The 20770-nt window shown below is 39.3% G+C and overlaps 1 protein-coding gene across 1 annotated transcript in view; it reads right to left on the minus strand.

The window, feature by feature from the left end:
- LOC149229157 (DNA polymerase I B, chloroplastic/mitochondrial-like) overlaps nucleotides 1-20770 on the minus strand; it is a 195531-nt gene that overhangs the window by 127826 nt on the left and 46935 nt on the right. The window contains exons 4-5 of the mRNA XM_089378507.1: nucleotides 17588-18264; nucleotides 16427-16898 (exon numbers count right to left, since the gene is read on the minus strand). Of these exons, the coding sequence (XP_089234633.1) occupies nucleotides 16427-16898; nucleotides 17588-18264 (1149 nt within the window). The remainder of the gene's footprint in view (nucleotides 1-16426; nucleotides 16899-17587; nucleotides 18265-20770) is intronic.

The following is a 20770-nucleotide window of genomic DNA, read 5'->3' on the forward strand; positions in this document are numbered from 1 at the left end:
AACTGTTGGTAAGTGAACAGTGTGAAGTGGAATTTCAAGTGGGCAAGTACAAAGATAAAATTGTTTGTGATGTGATGCCTATGGATGTGTGTCACATATTGCTTGGAAGACCTTGGCAGTATGACAAAGGAGCCATGCATGATGGGAAAATAAACACCTATAAGTTTGGAAAGGATGGTGTCAAACATACATTGTTGCCTTTGCAAGAAGAAGATGAGCCGGGACAGAAGACTAATTCAAAAACCCTGTTACTTGGAAAAAAGGAATACCTGGAGTAGATGATAAGTATACCGTTGAGTCGTGAAGAGGAGATCATTGATGATTTCTTGAGTTATTGGATAAATCCAGACCAACTGGATAATGTAGCTGATACTTTTGATGTGGTTACAGGGGCTGAGGAGGATGTGCAATCTTGTGAAGCTGCTACAACACAAGAGGAAGTTCTTATGGATGCAGAAGAAGTAGATCAGTCTGTAGCACGGATAAGTGAAGCAACAGTTGAAACTGTTGAACTCTATAATTTTCAAACTGACAGTTTGTGTGTGAATGCAGGGACTATAAGTGATGATGAAATGCTGCAACAATGCCATAGAGAAATTGCATTGTTGGAATACTTGTTGGAGAATCCAAGGTATGACAGGGAGATTGCAAATGAAAGAGTTCAGTACAGTGGACAAGAGCAAGAAGGCATCATTAGAACAGATGGTGTGGAAGAAAGACTAATGGACAGTCTTATGAATTTTGCTAAGAATTCGAATCAGCATGCTGATATGCTGACAGAGGAGAAGGAGAAAACAGAGCAACCATTTGAATTATTGCCAAAAGGAGATAAGGCACAGCAGCCTTATGTTTTTAATTTTAACAAGTGTTTTGTGAGTGCAGGTGATGAAGAAGACAATCCATCACTTGGAATTGTCTCGAGGGAAGAAGAACTGTTGCAAAAAGAAGATAAGACAGTCATGTCTCATATGCAGAAACTTGTTTCTATGGGTGACAATAAAGAGTTGGCTTGCCTAAATAGCCAAGAGAAGACTGGTATGCAGAATTTTGGAGCTGCTACAATGTTAGAAGATGAGGTTACAATGTTTGAAGGACTTGATTTGATTGAGAAAATCAATCAAGATGATGGTGGACAATTACTGAAAATTTTCAAAGAGGAAGAAGAAGGTGGTGAGCCAAAGAATGTTGCAGAGGGTCAGGAAGTTTGGGAGGAAGCAACATCTATGGCAGCGGTGGCAGCAGCGGCAGCAACATCTATGGTGGCAATGATAGCAACATCAATGGCGGCAACATCCATAGTGACAGCTAGAGCAGCATATGGGATGACATTTATAGTGCCAGTTGAGACAACATTGACAGCAGCAGAAGAGGCACTGAAGCCTTATGGTTTTTATTCTAAAAATTGTTCTGTGAATGCAGGTATTGTCGCCGGTCTTGAGGAACATTTGACTGAGTTGAGCAGTCAAATGAAGGGAAAAGAAGTTCTCTGTTCCAGAAGACAAGAGGGTGTGGATGATCGGGTGGCAGTCAGAACAGAGGCCAGCATAGAAGCAAGAAATCAGCAAGTGACAGTACAGATAGAGAGAGTAAAAACTGAGCAAGCTGTCTTAACTCAGCAGACAGCAAGAAATCGACAGCTGGGAGATTTATTGGACCAAGAGATTGAAAGCATCAGAAAACTAATGATGACAGTATCCCGGAAGAGGTCAACAACAGTAAAACAAAGGAGAAGCAGCAAAGGAAAGATAGCAAAAGATTATGAAGGCTTAGTCAGTAGGGCGATGCAGCATAAAGTGTGGAGACCTGGAGAAGAACAACAAATAGAAGCAGTGACAAGTGGAAAATGGCAGCACAAGATATGGTATCCAGGGAAACATAGATCTGAACACATGATCAGGAGATCATGAAATTTTTCTACCTTGGGAGTCTGATGTGGGAGCATAGGACTCAGAGGGAAAAAATCTTCCAAATTATTCCAAAAATCAAAAAAAAATCTACAAGCAAGGGAGTGGGGTCCTTTAGCCTGCAATTTCTATGCTTTCTTAGTTAAAAATAGAATAAATCCTAGCAATAAATCATGCTATTTGTAATAGAGCTTTTCAAGCTTTAAATCATCCTGTAAAGCATGATTTTCTTTGTATCGGATAAGGACCGAGAGGGCCTATCCTTAGATAAAAATAAAAAGCCAAAAAAGCTCTCAAGGAGAGAGAGAGAGGAGCGATGCCAGAAGTATCATTATGGAAGTACCTCTTGGCGTTCTGGAGAAAAATCGATGGTATTCGATCGATGTCGATATATATATTGTAACTATTTTATATAATGGAGAGAATCGTGTTCAGTGTGATTGATATACATCTGTGTGTGTGTTTTATAAGTGAGTCAAATCCAAACATGCGTGTGTTGTGAGCTTGTCAATCTACATCGATCCTTCCAGGGTTGATGGCGATTTATATATTGTTTACCTACTGCTGTTCTTTGAATGCAATTATGGTTTGAATTGTGTGTGATGACGGATTTGGTTAATGTTAACAATGGACGAACATGTTGCGCAAAATAATGCCAACGGCCCAAAAGATCTTGTCGATGGTTAATTGCAGTTTCTATCAATACAAATGCAGAGTTTTATTCTGGATATATTGGCCGCCAGTACAAACACTTCTTCTAAAACCTTAGAGTAAACAATGGCGGATCTACTGACGAACCCTCTAGTGATGAAGAAGTTTTAGGACGAACACGAATGTGTCGTGGATTGATCGCACAGGTTACTTACAAGCTGTGGCAAACACCAAGGATTTTGAAATCGAAATTTTGATTCAGAGATTTTCCGAGGTCGACAGCGTTTAATGGACAGCGTTGTATATATATTGTTCGGAGGGAGTGAACACTATGGAGAGAGATTTTCTATTCTGTGTTGTATTGGAATATGCATGTGCTTATACCCAGGCACATCTATGTTAGTAATCACAATTTTTGAATCAGAGTGCCAACGACGGCCATAAAATCAGGATAATTTGTATTCAGTGTCAAGCTATGAGTCAGATAACTCTACTGTATAAAATGGCGCAGCATGGATTAATTTATGTTATATTTGAAGATCTGTATAGTTCCCATGTATTTGTATATGGATGGTCCGATATTTAATACAGATCCACATTTAAAAAGTTCAGAACGCTTCCGTCGGGACTTGTGGCCACAACCCACAGGGCCAGGTTCGAGTTTTTAAAGGAATTGGGATTTTGGGCAAACCCCAAAGTCTCATTTCCATCAAGATCGAGCTAGCAACAGTAGAGTTCGAGCCAGAGCGGGAAGCAGTGTCAGTGAGGGGCAGAGGCAGTGATCCGAAGGAAGATTTTTAGATCCGAAGAGGAAGCAACAAGTGGCTAAGTTATTCCCAGTGCAGGAACGCGTGAGTGCAGGAACGCGCAAGTGCAAGAACGTGCAAGGGCAGGAATGCGTGAGTGCAAGAACGCGTGAGTGCATGAACGCGGGAGTGCAAGAACGCGCGAGGGTAGGAACGTGAGTGCAAGAACGCAAGTGTAGGCAGCGCGAGTGTCGAGGTTCCTTAGGGAATATCTTTGCCAGATTTTCTTGCTGTGGATTGCCAATTTTCGGCATCTAGATTGTACTCAGAACTTCACTGCGGCGCAATAATAAAAACCCTCAACTGTTGCATCAGTTTTCCCAAGTTGAGTTTTTCCAGGGACATTTGTGCAAAAATAACTGTGTAAAATTTATGTGTGTGCTAGATTTTCTTAATTTACAATGCTATTTTCTTCCACATTTTATTTGTGAAAATCACAGTGTGGATTATTTGGTATTTGTCGTAGCAGACAACAAATAAATTTTTAAATAAATTAAAAATTAGAAAAATAATTTCCAATAGCTATGATAGATGAAATTTTCACAAATCCCTTTCGAATAGCTCAGGGTTCCTCCCATCTACTCCTAATAGAGATATATTACCATATACCACAATCTGATGGGATCAATCAGGTGTGCCACCTTTAGGAGCCAATGATGGAGGTGCACCTTCTATTTCAGTGTCTAAAGTACTATGAGATCAAAGGATGCTATCACTACCTCTGGGAATTTGGGGGCTCCCTCTCTACTTTCTTCCAATAGCAAGACCAAACATGCTTAGCCTTCTTCATCCAGGAGATGTTCTACCATAGATCTCAACTCTTGCACATCTTTCCTTGCCCTAGGATGACTAGGCCAATCATCTCCTACTTCCCTGTTGATCTGTGAGATCAGATAAACAAGCAACATGCAAAGTTCCAGAATGCACCAAACAGCAGAATAGTGAGACCCTAGGATTATTCTCTGTTGATTTTTGAGTAGCTTGGCAGGCACTCCAGGCCCTAGGATTCAGGGTTTGGAGGGAAAAACGCCACAAGAGTCACTTGTGGGCTTGGAACCCAAGTATGGGGTTTTGCACCAAATCGTGTTTTGGGCATTTCCATGAGCACATTTCTGCATGTGATGGCATGAGACGATAGAGGGTGGAACAGAGAATCCAATGCTATGAGAATTGTCGAATTCTAAGTTGTAGAAGTGGAGATATGAATTTTTGAAGTTATATTTGGGGTTGACACCATAAGTGTCATGGTCAGCCTAAGATGTTTTTAGGCTCATGACAGTTGGCAGCCCCTAATGTGATGTTTTAGAAGCCCTTAATTTATGTATAAATAAAAGGTGAGTGGGAGGACTGTTCCTCATCCAAAGAGTGCAACGCATACATCAGAAAGAAGCTCGTTGAGGAGGATTACTTCTGTTTTGGGGTTGCAGCAAGGAAGGCAAGGGCAGCGAGGAGATTAGGGTTGTTTCAAGGGCTAAACAAGGGTATGAAGCTGCTGGAAGGGAGCCGTGATGCTTGCTAGCTAGGCCAAGTTGAAGACACCCCTTGTAAGTCTGTTTTGGGCACTGTTTTAAGGACAGCAAACTAGTATTGTGTTGGCTGCAAGCTACATATGAACTGTGTGCTAGGCCGCAGGCCATAGCATCACAATGAGGGCTTGCGTAGGGTGAACTGAGGGCTTAAATATGCCAGATCAACAACATGCTAAGGGAGTTGCCTCTTGAAGTTGCGCCGCAGATTTTGGAGGGTTGCTTGTGGACTGTTGAGAGGAGTTTAGGGTTGTTGCAGTGTGCCAAAGTGCCCTAACCAAAACAGTCAAGAGCAGCAAGTTACAAATAGATTTGGAGCAGCTTTAGATGTGTGTTGGGTCATAGTTTGTGACCTGATTTGGATCAAATTATTGCAGCCTGTAAGTGCCATGTATTGAAGTCAACTTGGGCAGTAGGAGACCTCAATTAGGAGCAGAACTCATAGTCAAGTATTGGGCATCATTGGTCTGGTGGAGGAAAGTGTGTTGATAGCCCAAAGTAGCCCTAGACAAGCTATCTTGACGTGACAAAGAAGAGCTGAAGGTTGGGTGAAGATTGGTGTCGAAGTACAACACTTTGATAGACTAGAGTGACTGCTAGCCTGGCAGATTGGAGCCAGGAACTGGCCAGCCTAGAGAGCAGATTGATGAGCCCGTGTACATGCAGCATAAGTAACTTGCAGCTGTGTTAGGTGGCAGCCCTCCTGGAGTCTCAATGTGTTGTCCTTTGAAGGACTAAAGGGCAGCTAGTTAGCAGTATGGAAGCGAAGGAGCGGCAAGACAAGATACGACATAGAAGTTGCAGCGAAGTTTGTCATTATATCTTGTATACCATAGACTGTTGTATTATTCAGATTTGGTTTAATATAATGAAGATTGGGTTGTACATTATTGTACAATTTTGTTAAAAATTGTGTATACTTGGGCATATGTGATTTACTGCTTTATATTTCCCGTTGTGCAAAGTAGTTCTTGTTGAGATTCTTGGTTTGGTAGCGTCAAAGATTTTGAGATTCTAACCGAGACCCAAGATCGTTGAAATTCAACATTCTCAACCTCCCACTCTAGCATGAGAACCGATATTATCGAGACAAATTCAGCAATATTGATCCACGCATCATGCCACACGTTCTCATAGTGTTGGAAAGATCAACTTGAAAAGGATTAAAAATAGAGCACCTCTCACCCATCAGACTACTTGCCAGCCCCTGAGGAGCATCCGGAAATCCATTCAAGGTTCCTTCTTTCTACCTCGGATGCTAGTAGTATCCCTCACTCATACAGCCCCCTAGGATTATACAACCAGTGCCCTCAATGGTTCTAGAGGATTTCAACAGCAAACCAATGCCATGTTCTCTCGCCTCACCCTCAACCATCAAACTCACGAGTCCTTAAGATCATCAACCTCATCGTTGAATATCTCTCTCTCTTCCTCTCACTCTATCTCTCTTGACAAGTTCTTGAGTTGTCCAAACACACTTGTTGTTTTGTATTATTTCACCTTTATTATGGTCTTCTACATTTGTTATGATATTATATTTATGTAGGTTTCCTTTTTTATATTATTTTCAGCATTTCTAGGAGTTGCGCTTGCACTCCCACGGATTATTCATATTGTTTGAACTTTTGCATTCTTCAGTCCCATTGACTACTTTGTAGTCATTCATCGAACATTAATATAATTATCTTATCCTATCTTATGTATCATGGCCTTGGTAAAACTGTACTCTTCACTCAGACCAGAATCATTCATTGGGCATGTTAATCTTTTTCTACCATACTTTAAAGCTTGGATAAGGCAAGTTCATCATATTAGGGTGGTATTGATTGAAGTCCTAGAGGATCAAGGTAGAGGACAATGGTGAAACTAATGATGAGGATCCCTGAGGGATACATTTTAGAAGTACTAAAGCAACTATGGTCCACAATAACTTCTTACTTCCTTTTCAACTTGTTTTGTAAACAAATATTACCAGAATGTTGTTGATACATATCAAATATTTCAGGACTCCCTTCCTGATATATATATATATATATATATATATATATATATATTTTATTTATTTCCACTATTTTCTTCTTCCACATTGACATTCTATGTTCTTTGGCATGGATATGGATCACAGAAAAGTTTCTCTATCTTTGGTAAGAAGTTTCCGGCCTTTCAGTATTTCTTCATGTTGAAATGCAATTTTGACCTTTTAATGACATGCATGGTGTGTTCCAAATACTTCACAGTGATTCTAGTTGCATTAAACTAGGGGGTGCCAGATTTCAGTGGTTTTCATCATATGAAATCCAGCAGATTGCAGTTTGCTGCTATTCATATCTTCCGTGGAAAGAATGGAGGTTGTTGTCAGGTATCTTCATATAAAGATATCACTCTTACTTCATTTTTCACAGCAGAGCCTAGCAATGTTACTCAGCCTTAATAGAAACAATCCCAAAATGTTTTGACGCAGAGAAAGGATACGGACATTACAGTATTGCCACCCAGCGCCCACACTGGCATCTGGGCTTCCACTTCACCAAATCTCAAATGCACCTTCATCAAACCCATTGGGATTCCAAAAAAGAATAGCAATGAACATCCAAAATCACCCAAAGATAAATGCCAATACAACTAAATTCAGATTTACAACTGCATGAACCGAATTTTCATTTCGTCACATGCAAATTGCATTGATTCACCCATATGCTCAGCAGGTTACAGATATCTTGAGTCTTGACTAGGTCCCTGGCCAAGAGGAAGTTTATGATGTTCAGGGAGAGACTTGGATTGGTGGGGAACACTATCCTCAATAAGAGGCAATGTTAGATTGTACCTCAGACCGTCTTTCTGCAGGTCTCAGCACACTGGTGAATAGATCCGTGCACTTCAACAAGTGCAATGAGAACAAACTTCTTCAATAATTTGACACATTAATTATGAGGGAGTGATCAGTCTTATAAGAGAGGACTGTTGTTCTATATTAAGCGATCTATTCTCAACAGTTTGCACGAGCTACACAATTCATATGCTGTTTCTCTGGAATCTGAAAGAGGGCATATGGAGTTGCATATGTTAGCTTCGGTTAAATCATATTGTTTTCTAATTCTTAGCTTAAGTTCAAGTTCAATTAGGCACATACAAGCTAGTACAAAAGGTGCATGCTTGCATGCCTCAAATCAACTTCAGTGAACATGATATACATGTGTCCAGATTCATTGTACCAACTCTTCCCTTCAGTCTATAAGAAAGAAGACAGACATAGGTTTATTCATTCAGTTTTTGAACAACAAACAATAAATTAGTTTGTTGTTGTCTTCTTGAAGCAGATTTCATTTAAGAATTAACAAGCATGTGGTAACAGGTTTTGAGTCTTTGACAGTCCATGTATTGAATTACCGTTTTTCTACTTGAAACAAGTTGTAATTTTATTTTTCCCTACTTAATACTAATGTAATTTAAAACAAATCTATGAGTTTCTGTTCTATTTTTCTGCAATAAGTGTTTATAGACGTTAGCATTATTAGAACAGCCGTTTTGAGGAGCTTTTATGTTTCAGCTATGTGGTAGTTTAGGAATTCTTTTAGTGCAAATAAGCTACCATGATTTGGAAAATTTAACAGACACTTCATATGCTATCCAGATCGGAGGCTACCAGGTAGATCACTGCTACCCACCACCAGTGGGTGACACCCATAGGAGAAATTTTTCTCCTAGATTTGTCTTCAGCCAGTAGCCCCATGCAGCCACCAGATAGCTCGATGTGCCACAATTCTCCGCCACCTAAGCCAGCCATCACATGCCCTCGCCCATCTGTTATGATCGTATGTTTGAAGGTGGGTTTTCAAACCCCGAAGGTATGGCTTTTCATTATGTAATTGGGTATTTTTGCTTGCTTACCATGGACACATCTGGAAATGGACTAGTGGGGGGATTTGGCGGAAAAAATGGGCTTGGTTTGTACTCTTGTCCCCTTTTCCAACTCGGTGGTTAGTCTTCTATCCTAGTCTTGTGGCGTCTCCTTTATTGGCTACTAGCTTTAGGGGTGGCACTACATGGGAGACCCCAATTTTGGTTGTGTGGTCCCATTTCCCAACACCACATACATCACTCCCCTCCACTCGTTATAACCCTTTTTCACATATTTCCCATTTGGGTCTGCATTTGTCCATTGGGTCCACAAGGAGTTAGCCTCCCCCTCCCCTTGTCCACACTTTGGGTCAGGTTTGGAACAATGCCCCAGAGGTTGATGCAGGTAAAAAGAAAGTTAAAAGTAGAATTTGGCCACTTACAATAAGAAATGTACCATAAAATGCAAAAGATGGTCGGAAAATAAAGATTTAGCACGTGGGCAAAAGCCAATCATGAACTCTACCCCTTATCATTATGGCCATCACCCTCATTCCTAAGGCCCTTATGTGAGCCCCCTACATCATCAAGGAACCCATGATTGTCCCAACCCTTGGCGGGCAATAAACTGCCCAACCTTGAGGGGGTATTTACTGCTATATCATTCACATCATGCTCTCATTCCCTAGAGCCCAGAGCAGTTAAAAAATAAAAATAAAAATCAATGAAAGGCAAAAGGCATATGAAGAAGGGTGGAAAAACAAAGGTCGGGGTAACTCATGTACCACGATTGCTCCCTCCTACATTCTATACACACGTGTGGGCTTCCCTCATTATAGCTACCCTTGTACCATGGCATGCGGCTTGGAGTCTTCCTTGTTGCCCCACTCCATTCCATCATTATTTTCCATGACCCCTACCATTTGACAGATGTACCATGTACTTGTCACTCCCTTAGAGGTTGAAATGACCTAATGGGGTCCTTGATTAACCTCCCTCTTGAAACTGGGGACGCCTATACATTCTAAAGCCCATTATGGAAGAGCATCCCACTATGAAGTGTCCACTTGGTTCCCTGATTTATAAGCACATTTACTCAATTGTATTAATGAATTGTTGTACTGGAAGGTGAGAAGACACATTGGATCTTATACAGGATTGCAAGCGATTCTTCGCCTGGGGTTTGGCCTCCCTATATGGGATCCAAGCCCTCTAGAGGCTCATGATGGCACTGGTAGCGTGAGCATTGAGAGCCATGGGCCTCCTCCGCAGTAGAGCATTGATTGCCACGCCATGAGATCCTTCAACACCACATTTGGATTGCTTGTGCCCCACTCACACAGAGATGCTAATGCACTTGGATCACACTACCCAGCCAGCTACATGCTTGCAATAAACACTTGGCATATGTTCCAGGCCCACATGGGGTTTTGTCTCACCTAGGGAGACATGGGAGCGCTTGTATAAACATTTTAGCCTTTATGGATTGAGTATCGACATGTTGACCCACTTGGAGACCCATGAGACCATTCATTGTGCCCCCAAAACCACTTGGTAGGAACACAAATGTCTTGCTTGGAAACCAAGGGGCCAACCCCGCCCTCCTCTTCGATTTGGCACATGGAGGGTTTGTGTAGGCCTTCCAGCGACCCATTTGCACTATTTTTCTATCATTTCGACCCTCTTGAGAGTCTTATTGTTTATCCTTGGAGCTATTTGGAGGCTTGTCACCAATATATTTATTATTTTGCACATTAGAGATATTCTTAGGGGCTCATTAGGCTAATTTGACCACTTCGAATTGTTAGGGGATCACTTCGGATTTTCCCTAGCTCTTCTTGAGAATTTCAACCTGCAATTTGTGGAGTGATTTGGATGGAATAAATGCATTTTGACATTTGGAAACCTTCGGTATCTTTTCTTGGAGCTTCTTGTTACAATGTTGTGGATGGATATATTCTTCATTGTCTTGTAAGTGCCCTTTAATGCTATAACTCTGAAATAATTATTGTCTAATGCATGGAATTTCTTTCTTTTGGTTATTATTGTTCCCTAATTCATGAGAAATTGCTTTAGGTCTTGATGCTATCGGAAAATGTTGCATGCATTACTCATAAAGATGATGAATGAATGAATGTTCCTAAGGGATCATTTGCATGTGCATCTTTGAAAATCCATAATATTTGCCATCGAAGTATAAATGTCTAAAGTTGTCATGTAGTTGCATCCATAGATAGTGAATTTGTTGATAGGGCCTCTTTGAAGAACGAAGGTGACAAAGTCACGATCATTTTGACTCCAATTCTCCCAATATCTAGGCATTGGTCTTAAATCCTAGTTTGATCACATCAAATTTCTTCTCTGTTGCCCTTCAGCAATTTTCGGCCCTAACCTTAGACGGCCTCCTATGGCCTAGTGTGAATTGCATTAGGGCGGTCATCTTGAAGTGCGAATTGGCAAATCGCTGCATTGGAGTTTTCTCTAGATTCCCTCCAAATTTGAAGCAAATCCCCTGGCTAGATTTGGAGATATCCCAAGCCCTAGCTCCACATCGTTTCTAACACTAGGTTTCTTTGGTTAGTGGTTTCCCATAGGTCAACTCTACTTGAAAACTCATTGGAAGTCAATCACTCATTGGCCTATTTTACCTTTACTTGTCTTAGGGCATCTTATCCCCCATTGATCTACCAAACCCTAAGCCCAGATTGGGTACCCCTAATGTCACTCTTGTGGTCCTACTCATCATGTGATCTTTATCTCGCAAAACTCTGAGATAGGTCATTTTTCTTCTCTAGGAAGCCTTGATCTAGGCATAATTGAACACTCTTTCATCTAGGTCTAACCCTCCTCCTCACAAGCCTTTCTTGGAGATCCCTTCTCTTGCTTTTGAAACAAGCACGCCATCATTTTTAGCCTCTCCTTTGAATGGGCTTTGGGAATCACATTGTACATTGTTATTGACCTCATCATTCGAGAGATTTCCTTCATACCAAGACTCCTCCCATCGATGAAAGTTCGTAAAGAGCAGGGGACATTGATTGAGGTGACATTGGGTCTTTGTCTCATTGTTGTCACTTGGTCTAGTAGTAGTCCCTTGGAACCCCTCCTAGGACCCCTGGTAGATTGTGTGGCAACAGATCCCCTCATGCTTCTAGATTTTCCTAATGGATCTAAGCAACAAGTAACAAACGATACCCATCATCATCCATATGATCCATCAAGCACCCATTAATGAGACCTGGGCTCTCTGGTTCACCTCTTTCCCATGGTAAATCAAACTCCTAAAGGACCTTAGAAGAGTTCGCATTCCAGGTCAGTGGATAGACAAAAATTATAGACAACCTTAAATCCAAGACCCTTTTTTGTTCAAAGCGGGCAATCATCCAACCAAAGTTTCTTCTCCACGGCCTTGAATGCTACAAAAGTAGGACTCTAGAACTCTTATGATCCCCTCGAATCACACTGTCAGGTCCTATCAATTTCGGCCACAATGACATCAACCACCAGTGCATCGACAATTTCGACAACTCAGATGGGGAGACTACCACCCAATGTCCACCTTCAACATTGGCCACCAGCTCCAAAATATCTTGCAATCCATTCCTTCAAATCAGCATCAAGCTCACTCAAGTTTTACACAGTCTGCTTCCTATCTTCTATATCTTCGTATCAGCACTTCAAATCATGTGCTCTATTAGCTAGTTGCTTAGATTCTAGTTATCTACTTCGACATCCTCCTTACTTTGGATTTAGATGCCTTTGCACAAGCACAGTGAACTTGTATCCCTGATGTACTTTGTTGTTCACATTGACTGACTTTTGTGGTCATTTGTTAGGCATTGATATAATTATCTCCAAGTTGTGCAAATATGGCAACATGGAACTCTGTACCCCTGCCTTTTTCTTTAGCAAGATCACATCTACACATCAACTCAACAATATTAATGCATTGGTAGTCAATCAATTGGCAATTTGATTGACTATGCAATTCTACAAGAATTAAACCACCTTTCCTCTACCTGTCAAATGCAAGTTTCTACATCACACAAATTTTCTTGGGTTCCACCTCACATCTTTCTAGTCTGCATTTAAGACTTTTTTGATGTCACAACTTGTTTGTGCATGTTTCATTATTAAACAATTAATTTTGCATGCCCGCAATCTCCTGCTGAGCATCACATTTAGTTTGGTGTATTCACATTACTACTAATGGGTTCACATAGTGGACTAGCTTCACACTACAATATGTTCAATTGTTAGCATGCCTCAAAAGTTTAACTTCATCAAAATTTAATTTTCCATTCATAACTTTATAATCTCACATCACACACAACCACAAGATTGTTGTTTTGTCATTTGTATGTATTTTTCAGTTCATTGCTCAACTGTATTTCTAGATAATTTTAATGTGTTTCCACGTCACATTACTCCATCTAATGTGTTTCCACATCACATTACTCCATCATTATCTTCGAAGCCGCCCAAATTCCTAATTATTAAAAGTCTTTGCACAATCACTACGCAATCATCGTGTTTCTACTTTCTAGAATACCATTCACTGCCATAACTAGATGAAAGTAATTGTTGAACACCATTTGTAATGTAAATAATACAAACTTCTATATTTTTCCAAACTTAAATATTCATCAAAGAATTTCATGTTCCAAGCTACAAGACCCTACCTAAGTTATGCCCTTAGACATCCAGGTCACCATTGTTGGTCTTTTACAAGTACAAGAAGAATTTAGAAAATGGTGCACAAAAGGGAACTTCCATTTAAAATCTCAAAAGATGTGTTACAGTGATTTCAAGTACCCTGGCAAGGTCTTCCGTTTCCTATGCATAACCATCAAGGTCCTCCTCGCATTATTATTCTACCATAAACTTATGTGTTCATTGGCAAGATACAATTTATTATGAGCACGACATTTATTACCCAGGTCACTAACCCCTTATTCTAATAATAAAAAACTAAATACAGAAGCACATAAGTGAACATCAAATGTCCTAACAAGTATGCCAGCAGCCATACCTAAAAGGTAAAAAAAACGCCTCAAAACCTGATAATCAACAGCTCTAGCTTTAAATTATTAAGCAATCCAAGGAACAATTGTCATAGCTCAAAACAGCAATTAAACACCTACGATATGAGTAAAGTCATTTCGGAACCATAAAAATGTCCAATAATAAATCCTTACTCAAAACACAATCAAAGGCAGGGAGTAATTAGACCCTCCATGAATTGAGTACCCTTCTTTCCTGTGTTAAACAGCAATTACCCACCAATGCTTATAGCTTAAAACAGCACTTACACACCAATCTACAACTAGACCCTCCATGAATTGAGTACCCTTCTTTCCTGTGTTAAACAGCAATTACCCACCAATGCTTATAGCTTAAAACAGCACTTACACACCAATCTACAACGTGAGTAAAGTCATTTTGCACCAGTCATTAAAATGTACAATAATAAATCCTTACTCCAAACACAATAGGTAGGGAGTAATTAGACACTCAATGAACTAAGTACCCCTCTTTCCTGTGTTTAACACAAGTTTAGATTCATCTTAACTCTGGATCTATTAAGCACCCGGAAGGATCAGAAAAAGCAATTGAGAGGAAAACTTCTCCATGCTTAAAATATCTCGAGTAAGATGGAATTACAATGGTGTGCTTCTCTCTCTCTCTCTCTCTCTATATATATATATATATATATATAGAGAGAGAGAGAGAGAGAGTCTTAGTTTTAAGTAAAATGTAAAATTGAGCCATCCTTACATGGCATGGGCAAATGAGATGGATGTTAAAATCACTTCAATACTGGACTGTAGAATGCACTTCACCTCTCTCGGTGCAATTAGCAGGTGTATAACAAAAGAAAGAAAGATTGATAATGTCTAACTGTAGCTAAAAGCAGTTCATGGGGGTATGAAACTACATCATAATATTCCATCTAAGTGGCCAGTTCATTTAGGGGGCAGGACCCAATGCCTTATTTAAGAAATTAAACTAATAAATAATTAGGTAGAAATAAGAGATGCAGTTCAGATTCAAATACATGGAGGTTGACCTGCAGAAGGGACTCCCTAAAGCCCTGCAAATCAATATTGATGGCTGGAGTCACCAACAAACTTTAGATTATGAATAGATCCTTTTTAAACGAATGGCCTTTCATGCTTACAGACGTTTTGCTAAAAACTACCAAAAATCCCAAGAAGAGCAGCCCTCTTCAAAGCAGCAGTCAAAGATGCCAACAAGGAAGTAAACTGAGTTCAAGGTCTCGAGCATGAGAAGGAATTTTGAGGAAATGGAGCCATCTAATCCAAATCCATCACAAGAGGGTCTTTCTCAGTGAACAACAACAAATCTGAAGTTCTACGGAACCTAGAGAAAACAGTATTTCCAGAAATGAGGAGGCAAATCCAGAGAATGTGGAGAAAGAGGTTAAAGCGGAACAAGCAGCACCAACTCAACCTGGCAATGATCCAGACCCATCCCCTGAAAACCCATTAGATAGTACCTATGAAGAAGACAAGGAAGCAGAAGCAGAAGAGAAAGACGAAGAAGATGCAGATGAGACAGAGGCAAAAGAAGAGGAAGCAGAGGAATCAAAGGAGGATTCAGTTCACAGACACGAATATGAAGCAGAACCAGAAGTGCAGGCATACTCAGAGAAATCCAAATCCTTCTACTTTGCTGAAGCTCTGAAAATGAATGCCCCAAATCCGTCCCCTCCTGTCACAAGGGGAAGGAAATCTAAGCAGGACCGAAATGCTTACTTAGAAGAAACAAATGTTCGATTGGGATGTTAGGCAACTCTCAGCATTCCCCTAATTAGAAAAGGTGTAAGAGAAAGTATGAAACAAAAAAATTATGTCTCTGTAATTTACCTGTTTAATCAGTTTGTTAAAATCTAGCAATGTACTCTAGAAATTGCCATAAGAAGTCCCTATGGAAAATTCATCTTTACTCTCAACTATCATAGGAAGAGAGAAAGGAATTCTGCAAAATACCCATGTTTGAAGAAAACTTTATGACTCACCATGTAATTCACTGCTAGCCTTGGCTGCAGCCCTTTTGATTATAATAATATGCTGTTTTCATTAAAATAAAATACACGTGGTAAATAAAAACAAAACAAAAAAAGCTTTCATCCTAAACAATACTGGATGTTTATTGGCAATGAGACAAAAAATATTATGTTTCTGTAATTTACCTGTTTAATCAGTTTGTTAAAATTTACCAATGTACTTCTAGAAATTGGCATAAGAAGTCCCTGTATAAAAATTCATCTTCTCTTTCCACTATCTTAGGAAGAGAGGAAGGAATTCTGCAAAATACCCATGTTTGTAGAAAACTTTATGACTCAGCACCATGTAATTCACTGCTAGCCTTGGCTGCAGCCCTTTTGATTATAATGCAATGCTGTTTTGATTAAAATAAAATACACGTGTAAATCAAAAACCAAAAAAGAAAGTGTATTTTAATTTTTAACAATACTGGATGTCCATTGGCAATGTGCACACACTGTCTAAACACCTTTAGAAGGAATTTCAAAATCTCATAGACAATTAAATGTGGAAATGAATTGCATCCTAGTATCTAGAACATATCACTCACACATGAAAATCAGTAATTACCTAAAATTGAAACTAATCAAATCCAATCATAACATCACAACTTGAACAAAATGCATGCCAACCTGTAATGGCTGAAGAAAGTTGGAAATCAAAGTGTTGATTGAAGACACTTCACATAAAGCAGTAATAGCATGGCAGGCATCCCTCCCCTTTTGACCACCTCCAAATGCATTATAAGCAGTTCCATATATAGACGAGTCTACTTCCTCATCACTTCCGAAAGACTTTTCCCCATCTTTCACTCCATCAGAGGTCAACCCTAGCCCTGTATTCAAATCAGCCGGGAGCTCATTATCATTATCATCTAGCTGGCTATCATAGTCAACAGAAACTTTCCCAGCCAGTGTTTTCAAAGCTGCTCCAGTTACTGCTGGCCAGCCTGATGGAGTTGTTGCCTCCACTTCCATGGTCACACCTACACCACGAAGTACAATGTTCCGAAACTTTGAAGGTACCTTTTTACCCTCCTCTATGAAATTGTCAACATTGGGTACTTTAAAAGTTCGTTCACTGGGTAAGATAGTATTGGTTTTCCTGCATACATGATTACAAATTTTAAGGACACTGTGATAATATTGAAATCAAGAATTGGATTTTTAACCAGACAAGCTTTGTGCAAACGAGTAGCATTTTGGTTTTCTACGTAAATTACAGGCTAAAGATGTTATTTTAACAATACACACACATGCACACATTCAAAGAAATATGAAACGCCCATGTTACCCAACAGTAAAATGAAAATACATAATAGTCGCAAGGGTGCCTAACACGTCTCCTAAAGGCCAAACAAATACAGCCAAGCTAAAACAATAATCAGCAACAGCCATTTCCAAAGAATAAGGTAGCAACTATTTAAAGTACATTAGAATTATTGTGTCACCCAAACAGAGCTATGGTTGCAAACATGGTATAACAGTGTCTCTTTGCCACTCTTTTATTTCTTTATACAACGTCATATTTCCAGCTTAATTGTCTGCTATTTCTATCAAAAAGAAGGTTGAGAAGATAAAAGTTTAGTCACTGAGTGACTTGGTCCATGAATGAAACCAGAGATATGCCCTAAATTTTGAAACCAGATATTTGTTTAGAGGATAAATCTTAAAGATAGACAGGTAAATACAATAGCGAAATAACATATATAATGAATTTATTAATAAAGTAAAATTGTATTCAATTTCAAAGAAAATATCCTTGGAACATGATAAAGGATACAGTCAATATACTTGTTATGCGTGCCACCAAACAGAAGTTGTCGCACTTGCGCATCACTGCCCACATTCATATAACAAGCATCCGGACAATATCTAGAAGCCCATTTTCTGAACCGGGAACCAGAAATTTCCTGCTCCCTGACAGCAACTTTTTCCATCTCTGATAGATAATTACGGTCAACCAGCATCCCCTCAGACTCCATTTGTACCAGTAAATCACCAAAAGGACGCCAATATTCTGTATAAAAATCATACATGTTGCCCTTTCTAACCCCTTGAAATACCCACTCCCTTTTCTCCAGTTTTGCTTTGAGGCTTTTCCAGAGCCTCAATGTGCTTATGGAGTCTAAGGCAGAGTAACATATCCATGGTATGCGTTCAGTTCTTTGGAGCTCTTCAACAGGTGGAAGGGTCACAACTTTCCCCTCTGTGCCATCCTTCTTTATCTTTTTTTTCCCAAATATCGATTTCATAGACTCCTTGCCCATAATCAGCTCATCTTCAGTTTCTGCACCACCTCCATCCATGACCTTCGGATCCTTTGTAAGAGATTCAAGTGAATATCCACCTTCTCGACTCCTTGCAGAATTCCATAGTCGTGCAAGATGCATCGTATCAGCATGGAACCCCTTGACATCAATCCCATGATTTTCTATGATATGCTTGTCAAAACTATAATTATGCCAAACCTATCAAAAAACCAACACAGTTTGTTACATCTTTAGTCACAGGAACCAAAAAACTTGTAGAAGATATCAACAACTAGAGCACATAAGCTGTAATTGCTGTAGCACAAATCATCTGAATTAGACTTACCATTTAAAAAAGCTAAGAGAACATTTTTGAAGCTAGCTAACACCATAACTCAGATGGTTGCGTAACACCTTTTTTTCAGAATATACAAGGGTAATTTGCTACACATACAGTAATCAAACTAAGAAGATTACGTAAGAATATATTAAATGTAATCTTCTGATGACAAGGAATATACAAATTAATTTAAACAATGACAATAAAAAATTATTAATAGAAAATATAAATAATAATGATTATTAAATGAGGATCATAATCCTTGAATAAGTGCAACCAAGTGCCAGTAGAATTATGACCCTCAACTAATAATTGTAGTGCTTGTATCAGTGGCATAACCACCTCATATTATATTGTGTTGTTGACCATATCTCCATAGTTAGTTGAGGATATAATGGTTCTTTATGCTTTTGTAGGCAGGATCAAGGACAATATTATTTTATATTGCGAAAATTATTAGTTTTTTTGTCTGTATAAAAGAAACACTTCTCATTTTGAACAATGCTAGAAGCTTGTGGAGAAAACTGTGTCTACTATTGATTATACTATGGATAGCTAGCTAGAGTACTCTCATGGAGATCTTGTTTATGCAAATGCTTTGCAAATGGATGGATGTTCAATGGATCAATGCTCTTGTGTGTTGATTTGATGACTAAGTGGTTCTCTTCATCTCTTTGTGGTTATTTATTTTTAAAAGTGTTAAGCGTGGTGTTGCTTCTCTAGCGTTGGTGGTGCACACTCTTCTCCTTTTTGATATGTTGTGAATGCTTTGCAAATAGATGGATGCTCAATGGATCAATGCTCTTGTGTGTCAATTTGATGACTAATTGGTTCTCTTCATCTCTTTGTGGTTATTTATTTTAAAAAATATTAGGTGTGGTATTGCCTCTTTAGTGTTGGTGGTGCCCACTATTCTCCTTTCTTGACATGTCTCTTCTCAATAATACTGAAGGATTTCTAGTGGAGGATCTACCCCTTGACCATCTTGAAGCTTGTAAGGCTACTACGACAATTTGGTAGGGTTTGTAGTGGACAGCCCTAACTATCATTCTAGCTTCTCAAAAGTTCTCAAAAAGACTTAGTTGACCCTGTATGCACAATAAATTAGCTAGGCGCACTAGTCTATTCATTTCTCTAGTCATTCTTAAATTTAAAGTCCAAAGCTTTACTTTTTCTGTGGTAGATCTGAATTTCTGTAGCTTGCACTTCAATTTTCAGCTCTAAACATCTTGGTTATTTTGCATATGTTTCAGTTGGAAATCATTTGTCTTGCAAAGTTTGGCCTTGCTGCCCTATATTTGTGCATAAAAAGAGAAAAACAATTAGTCTTTAGAGGCTGTTGTTTTCCATTTTTTTTTTAGATTAGCAAGTTGCATTAAAATTTAGGTTTACTTCTTTTTTTAGCCCTAGAAACCCTCAATTTCAAATCTGTTTTAAAGGGTACAGCTTACTGCTGTTATTTACTTGTTCATGCTTACTTTTCATGCATCTTTGAGAAAGTTCCATAGCAGCGAAGTGTAGATTTCAAATCTGGAATGTTTTGGTAATAAATGCACCTAACAATCATCTCATAGACCCACCAAACTTGCCTAAAAGAACTCTTAACTTAAATCTGAAATTTACCTTCATTAATTAACTTGATCTTCAATTCATTTATCATTCTAAGTTGGTTATAACTGGGGGTAGTAACATAGGTGACCCTAGACTTGTCTTGCTTAAGGAACCCAAGTGCTACTAGGGAAGGCTTGTCCCACTCTAAAAAGAGGGAAGTAGTTGTCTAGGTGACAGTGGCGACACTTCAGTGTTTCACTGAGCCTTGGTACCTTGTTAGGGCTTTTCACTGGGGTGCAAGTTTGTGTGATAACAGGACCCAAGGGAGGATCATCGATGAAGATCCAAACCAGTGCAAGAGGCCCAGGAAAGATACTAATCAGCAAGGGGCGGAGCCCATTGGGTTAACCATAGAGTTGAAATTCTTCAGCACAACATAAAGAGTCTGATTTCTAATCTACCTAATTAGGAAAGCAAAAATCTGAAATCTCTATCAAAACTACAATTTGATTTTTACCAGGAACTGAAACACATCAAGATGAAGAAAGTAGCAGTACACAGACATGAAAACTCAAATTGCATTACTGTTTATTATTCTTCAAAAGAGGAAAAATACAATAAGCTTTAAACTTTACCCTTCATCCTTCCTACTCTTATAAGCTGATTGCATAAAACCTGTTACCCACCACCATTGGGTGACCCCTTCGGGATAATTTTTCTCCTAGCTTTGTCTTCAGCCGGCAGTCAGCAGCCCCTTGCAACCACCTAATAGCTCGATGTGCTACCATTCTCTGCTGCCTGAGCCAGCTATTGTGTACTGTAATGAACAAGATT

This window comes from Pinus tabuliformis, chromosome J (genome assembly GCF_031772625.1).
Source record: "Pinus tabuliformis cultivar Carrire ecotype Pingquan chromosome J, CPIR1, whole genome shotgun sequence".
Lineage (NCBI taxonomy): Eukaryota > Viridiplantae > Streptophyta > Pinopsida > Pinales > Pinaceae > Pinus > Pinus tabuliformis.